The 6,321-nt window shown below is 38.7% G+C and overlaps 1 protein-coding gene across 1 annotated transcript in view; it reads right to left on the bottom strand.

Moving 5' to 3' along the window:
• Positions 1–6,321, bottom strand: part of LOC109471240 (unconventional myosin-XV-like) — a 32,868-nt gene that overhangs the window by 373 nt on the left and 26,174 nt on the right. Inside the window, exons 12-14 of the mRNA XM_019770519.1 lie at positions 3,662–3,736; positions 2,999–3,162; positions 662–831 (exon numbers count right to left, since the gene is read on the bottom strand). Coding sequence (XP_019626078.1) covers positions 662–831; positions 2,999–3,162; positions 3,662–3,736 — 409 coding nt within the window. The remainder of the gene's footprint in view (positions 1–661; positions 832–2,998; positions 3,163–3,661; positions 3,737–6,321) is intronic.

Below are 6,321 nucleotides of genomic sequence, written 5' to 3' on the forward strand. Positions count from 1 at the left end.
GACGTGTCAACGCAATAACTTTTACAATACTTAAATGGATTGTCATCAAGTTGATATTTGGTATGTTGGTAGACTGGTATGCTGGAAATAATTAGATACTGGGCACCCTAGTGACTTGTTATGGTACTGATGTGGAACTTTCTGGTTCAATATCTCGTGATCTGGCGTAATGAAATGCTAAAATAGCCTTCTTTGTTCAGATAACTATCTTTGGGTGGAGAATATGATCAACTGATATAATTCCTACAAATGAGAATGTTATATGCATAATCAACTAGAAATATCAATAATTTGTTGGTCAGTTAGATTTTGAGTTGATTGCCAGGCATAACAGTAAACATAGCATTCACTTTCAAAACTTACACTGCAGTTTGTGGAAAATATACCTTTGAGAAGCAAACAGAAGCAATCAACGTTGTTACATGTACATAAAGTTACATCATTGCATCAATATAACAATACAATCATTGTATTTACTTTTACAGTTTGTCAACAATGCATGTTTACATGAAGCATGGTGCAGGTTCTCATACTGGCTCATTGTTGCTTGAATTCTATCAGAAAATGTTGCACATTGGTGCCATTAGCACTTACTGTAATGTACCACACATTTTCTCAGTAACACCTCCATAATAACATTTAAAGCAAGAAGCTGACCTACCATCATGAAACCTAGTCTCCAAGGCCATGTTAGCTAGTTTCCTGTTTGTCTTCCATTCCAAAATACATGGAGGGTAGGTACGTGGCAGCCCCTCATCCATCGCTGGAGAATGCAACATCTTGTGCTGACAGTGGGTGTTGTAGCCATTATACATACTGTTGGACACATGGCTGAAATGGACATGTAACGTTACATGATGTATACACGTCATGCAAGTAAGAGTTCCACTAATGTTGTGCATGGTCACACAATGCTTGGACTTAAATCTTTTGCCCATCAAGGCACATTTAATATTTACACTTTTTTACTACGTTGTACTTAATGAATGTTATTGTACTGTATGAAATTTAGTGGGGGAGGCCATATAAGGGGGAAGGTAATGGAAAAATTTTTGGCCACCTTAAAATTCCATGTAGTGCTCCTCAATATTAAGTGTTTCCAAAGTCCTCAATACCCATTCAGTGCTTTTAGTAACGATGGTTCATGAAACCCCCACAGCGTTTTGTTAGTAACAAGTACAATCTATTCCGAAAGCCCTCCTGTAGTGCTATTCAATATTAGGTGTTTTTAAAACCCCCATGTAGTGCTTAAAACCCCATACACTGCTTTTCGAATTCCCGTATAGCACTTTCAGGGATCACCCTGTCATTAGTCCAAATTTTCGTATATTTGACTAGATCCATGCCACCATGTATCTGTTTGAAAGGCGAAGCCACTGTGTATCTGTTCAAAGATTTTCGGTACATTTGTACCTACCCACACTACCCCGTATGTGCTTGGAGAGTGCAAATGTCAGGTCCTTTGGCCCCCAAAATTAAATTTTTTTTTTAAATGGTGGGGGTAAAGGAGAAACACAAGGGAAAACAATGTTTCTCATTAATATAACAGTTACTATGGTATGAAGTGACCATACTTGTATAACTAAAAATACAACAGTTACTGTTACAGTAACTGTTGAATAGCTATAGTACAGGAGCCAACTCCTGAAAGAGGCCTAGAAATGTGATTTCGTTCAACCCATCTTACAGAAAAGGTCTGACTTGACATTTTGGTAGAGGGGGTCCTTCTGAATCACAAACAATGATTTTTTTGGTCAAATTGTGGTATCACGCTCCCGCTAATTAAAGATGATGGTAATGAGCAATAAGCATACTTTTATGGGGGAAATCAAACATCAATATTTCTTCCTGAAATCTGGTACACTGGTAGATCTTGACATGAGGATTACAAAAATGTTAAATTTTTTTTTATATCTGACACCGTTCTGGAGATATAGCTAATTAATATACATTTTTAGGGGAATTTTTGCATAAATTATGTATATTTTACTTTCTTGATCTTTCTTAATTCATTTGTTCAAACAGTTGGGTCATTTCTTATACCTGAAATGGATGTAGCATATGATTCCTAGCATTTTGGTCTTTAAGTGATGAATATCCATCACGTTTCAGAGGGTTAAAATTTAAAATTTTTACGGGGGAGCATGCCAGCGCCCCCCCCCCAGGTTTGCCGCCCGCGCGGTTATAAGACCAGTGTTATATGCAGTGAATAAAACCTTGTTATGTAAGATGACTTTGTTTATCTGTTTTAGTAATTTGTCGTGTTGTTAAACCACAGCCACAGCCGGCGATGTCTGAAGACGAACTGAACCATGGCGCGGACTCCATCATCTCCCGAGACGGAAGGATGCCAACAACTAATCTCATGCAGCCTGTATTTGTACAAACCCACGGCCGGGGGTTTATGATACCAAGGGGGTTGGCTGCCAGGAGCACGATCTTTTTGACCAAGGTTTTAGCCAATAAACCTAGCCAACGTATTTTTACGATACGTTGTTACCAGTTGTGAAGTGCTCGCACACTGTTTACATACACTATACTGTCCCAATCTGCAAAATATAAAACTTCACGGAGAATTGTCGCCTATGACTACTTGTTGACTACTTGTTACAATAAAATTCATCACGGTTTCTGTTGGATGTTTGATCCACGGTCAGAATGTTTTCCGTTGTATCTTTTCCAACCTTTTAAAACTATAGACAGGACATCCTCCCTATACATGTATATGGGACAGGAGCTTTTATCATACATGTACGACCAGGCTAGGGTGGTTGAGATTTATTTGTAGGAACTTATGCCTATATAACGTATACTGTGTGTACTGGAAAAACTGTACCTGGTCCAGATGACAGGATGAAGAAAAGTTCTGAACAGGAACTGTGTGACTTCAGATGTCTTATTAATACTGAGGGATGACTGCCTGCCTGTGAAAACTATACAGTAAAAGTTGCTGCTAGGAAAGAACTGTACAAAATGAAAATTTAATACTGTTACTCACTTGAGAAGATATTTGTAGAGTGTAGGAGAGGGGAACCATGATGACAGACAGTTTGTCAGCAGAATCCAACCACGCTCATAGTTCAAGCTGACAAGGCCATCACCCCACGTCTGACTGCACAGCTGGCACAAAATCTCATCCCGCACAGCTTCATTTTTTAGACCCTGCACAAGAAGGAAATAATCTGTTCATCATTCTATCACAATTATGATCATAACAATACCTATTATATCTCCCCCCTCCCCGCCTCTGGAGAGATCTACAGCAGTGCTTTCCCTGTAGGGGGGCTACTCTGTCACTCTGTGAAGAGGATAATAAATTATGGTCAAAGTAGGTTGAACTAGCGAATTACATGAGACAAATAATATAAGATGTCTTGCAACGTGGAATAATTAGATCTACCAGCAACTCAATATATAATAAACTTTTAGTTGCATTTTGATGAAGTTATTGTTGACTGTCTTTTTTAGAAATTGATTTAAGTACAATAAATGGGCTCATGTCAGGACACTGTGAGTTCTGTGGACCCACATGTTACAGATTCTGAAGAAGATATTTTGTCTCCTGATAAAAATTCTCATCAAGATTCTTATTTACCTGATGCATTCTTTCAATTGTCTATGACATTACCACAATGAAGGAGTAAATCTTATTTATCCTCACCATCTGAACGATGTAGTTTCCCAGCAGTCTCTCCTTCTCCTCAGTCAGCCTGGTGTCCCCCATGAACCTGAGAATCTGGAGATAGAGCCATGAACTTAAGATGGTGGCCTGTGGGCAACAGTCCTTTTGTCATCTAGCTTTCTAAGAATTTAAAAAGACCTGCTAGTGGACTTCTCAATTTACAATGTATCCCTTGATGCTGAGAATGGCTTACTGTGATCTTCTGTATCTAATTAATTTTGCTTGTAGAAATATTGGAACATCAACTGATACCTAAATACATGTAGACTTACACTCATTACTTAACCCTTGACTTACATGTATTTTGTTCCTAGAAACATGTTATTCCTACCACAAAGATAACAATTTAGCATACTATTAGGAAAAAAGTAAAAACTAGTATATGGGAGATGAAATCAGCACCAACTTTAATTCTCTTGTAAACATTCTCTGCATAAGATACATTCTCAATAAACATTCTGTTACCTGTCTATTGAGGTTTCTGTTATCATTGGGTACCACATGTTACTGTACCCTAATTGTACCTGAGTGTGTATCTTTACAAACGTAGCGCTGGAAGATATTGCTCATAATAGTTCATTTAAAATCATAACTAAGTTTTGTCTTAAATCTTTCCCTTTTAATCGAAAGACTTTCAATTGTGTGGCAAAAAAATATTGGAAAATGATGTCTTATGTTATAGAATGCCAAAATCAATTCCAAAGGAAAAGAAGAAAACTATGAGATGAAAATGAAGAGAGAGTCTATTATTTGCCATAGCATGTGTGTTTCGTCATTATTTAATATTCCTGACCACCTAGATTTTATAATTTTATAATCATTATGAAGTGACTGTCTCATTTCCCGTCGGATGAACAGACGAATCACATGACCCCTACCCTGCTATACTAACTATTCCACCCACTGCACGAAAAACGATATTTAAGCATCCTTAATGGTGTTCGTAAATAAGGCTTAAATATTTCAAAATAATTAAGCATTATTTAAGTCACACTTAAGCCATCGTAAATGCCACAATCGGCAGGCAATCTTTACACTCTCTTAAAGAACAACGTAAAGTCTACTTAAACATAAACGTATCCTTACTTGATCTTTAAGGTCGCTTAATGTTGCAGTAAAGATAAAGCACTGATTTGCAGCAGTGTACTCCACATGTGTTCTTGACTACGTTTAAAACATAAAGACTTAGATAAGTATGACTTTGGCAGTTACTTTAAATTGTTTTAAATAAGATGCATTTAAGTGTGCGTAACGTTAGCTTAAAAATGAATATTTAAGCTTATATTAAGCTACGTAAATGGCCGACGTGCCGACGGCATGACCTCCCGTGACTGCACGGTAAATGGATTTAGACGGCCCAACGTGCACGGGCCAGCCTGGGCGTGGCTACGGCGACACCTCTTGTAACGGTACCGCGGGAAAGGTATGGACAAAGCCCCACGCGCCTGCTTGGGCGTGCCGACGGTATGACCTCCCGTGACGACACGGTAAATGGATCTAGACGGCCCTGCGCGCTTGCCCAGGTGCCGTCTGCAAATACCTGACCTGTACTGTACTAAAACAATAATCTCATCCGCTCCATACATCTCCCAAACAAGATTTTGAAATAGCGAATTCCTCAGTATTATATCGTTCGATTGCAGGTTATTGCAGACTTTTAGGGCGAATTCTCTGTTACTTAGAAGTTCGCAAGGATTTCTTGCCTAGCCTCGGGCACAAATGCCGGACAGGTCACACACGTACACCTACAGCACGTTACTTCATTTTCAGAATTTGTCCCTTTTTTCTCGCACTGTATGTACAGTAAGCTTGGCTACATTTTATTAGCCGTGGACATCACACATTTACGAACCTAAGTATGCTAGACAATTCCTTCTTTGGTGTCCTTTTCGTGTGTTTTAAAAAAATTACAAAAATGTAGTAAATGTTTCTGTCAAGCAATGCGCTACTGCCCGGTTAAAAAACCGGCCAGTTTTAGCAAATACCGGTCCTGTACTAAAACAATAATTTCATCCGCTCCATACATCTCCCAAACAAGATTTTAAAATAGCAAATTCCTCAGTATTATGTCATTCTATTGCAGTTTATTGCAGACTTTTAGGCCGAATTCTCTGTTACTTAAAAGTTCGCAAGGATTTCTAGCCCAGCCTAGCCTCGGACACAAATGCTGGAAACCCGGCCAGTTTTAACAAATACCCGACCGGTACTATATTAAAACAATAATCTCATCCGCTCCATACATCTCCCAAACAAGATTTTGAAATAGCGAATTCCTCAGTATTATATCGTTCTATTGCAGGTTATTGCAGACTTTTAGGGCGGAATTCTCTGTTACTTAGAAGTTCGCAAGGATTTCTTGCCTAGCCTAGCCTCGGACAAAAATGCTGGAAACCCGGCCAGTTTTAGCAAATACCGGTTCTGTACTAAAACAATAATTTCATCCGCTCCATACATCTCCCAAACAAGATTTTGAAATAGCGAATTCCTCAATATTATGTCGTCCCATTACAGGTTATTGCAGACTTTTAGGCAGATTTCTCTGTTACTTAGAAGTTCGCAAGGATTTCTTGCCTAGCCTAGCCTCGGACAAAAATGCTGGAAACCCGGCCAGTTTTAGCAAATACCGGTTCTGTACTAAA

Source organism: Branchiostoma belcheri, unplaced genomic scaffold (assembly GCF_001625305.1).
Source record: "Branchiostoma belcheri isolate BF01 breed outbred unplaced genomic scaffold, Haploidv18h27 scaffold242, whole genome shotgun sequence".
In the NCBI taxonomy this organism is placed as follows: Eukaryota; Metazoa; Chordata; class Leptocardii; order Amphioxiformes; family Branchiostomatidae; genus Branchiostoma; species Branchiostoma belcheri.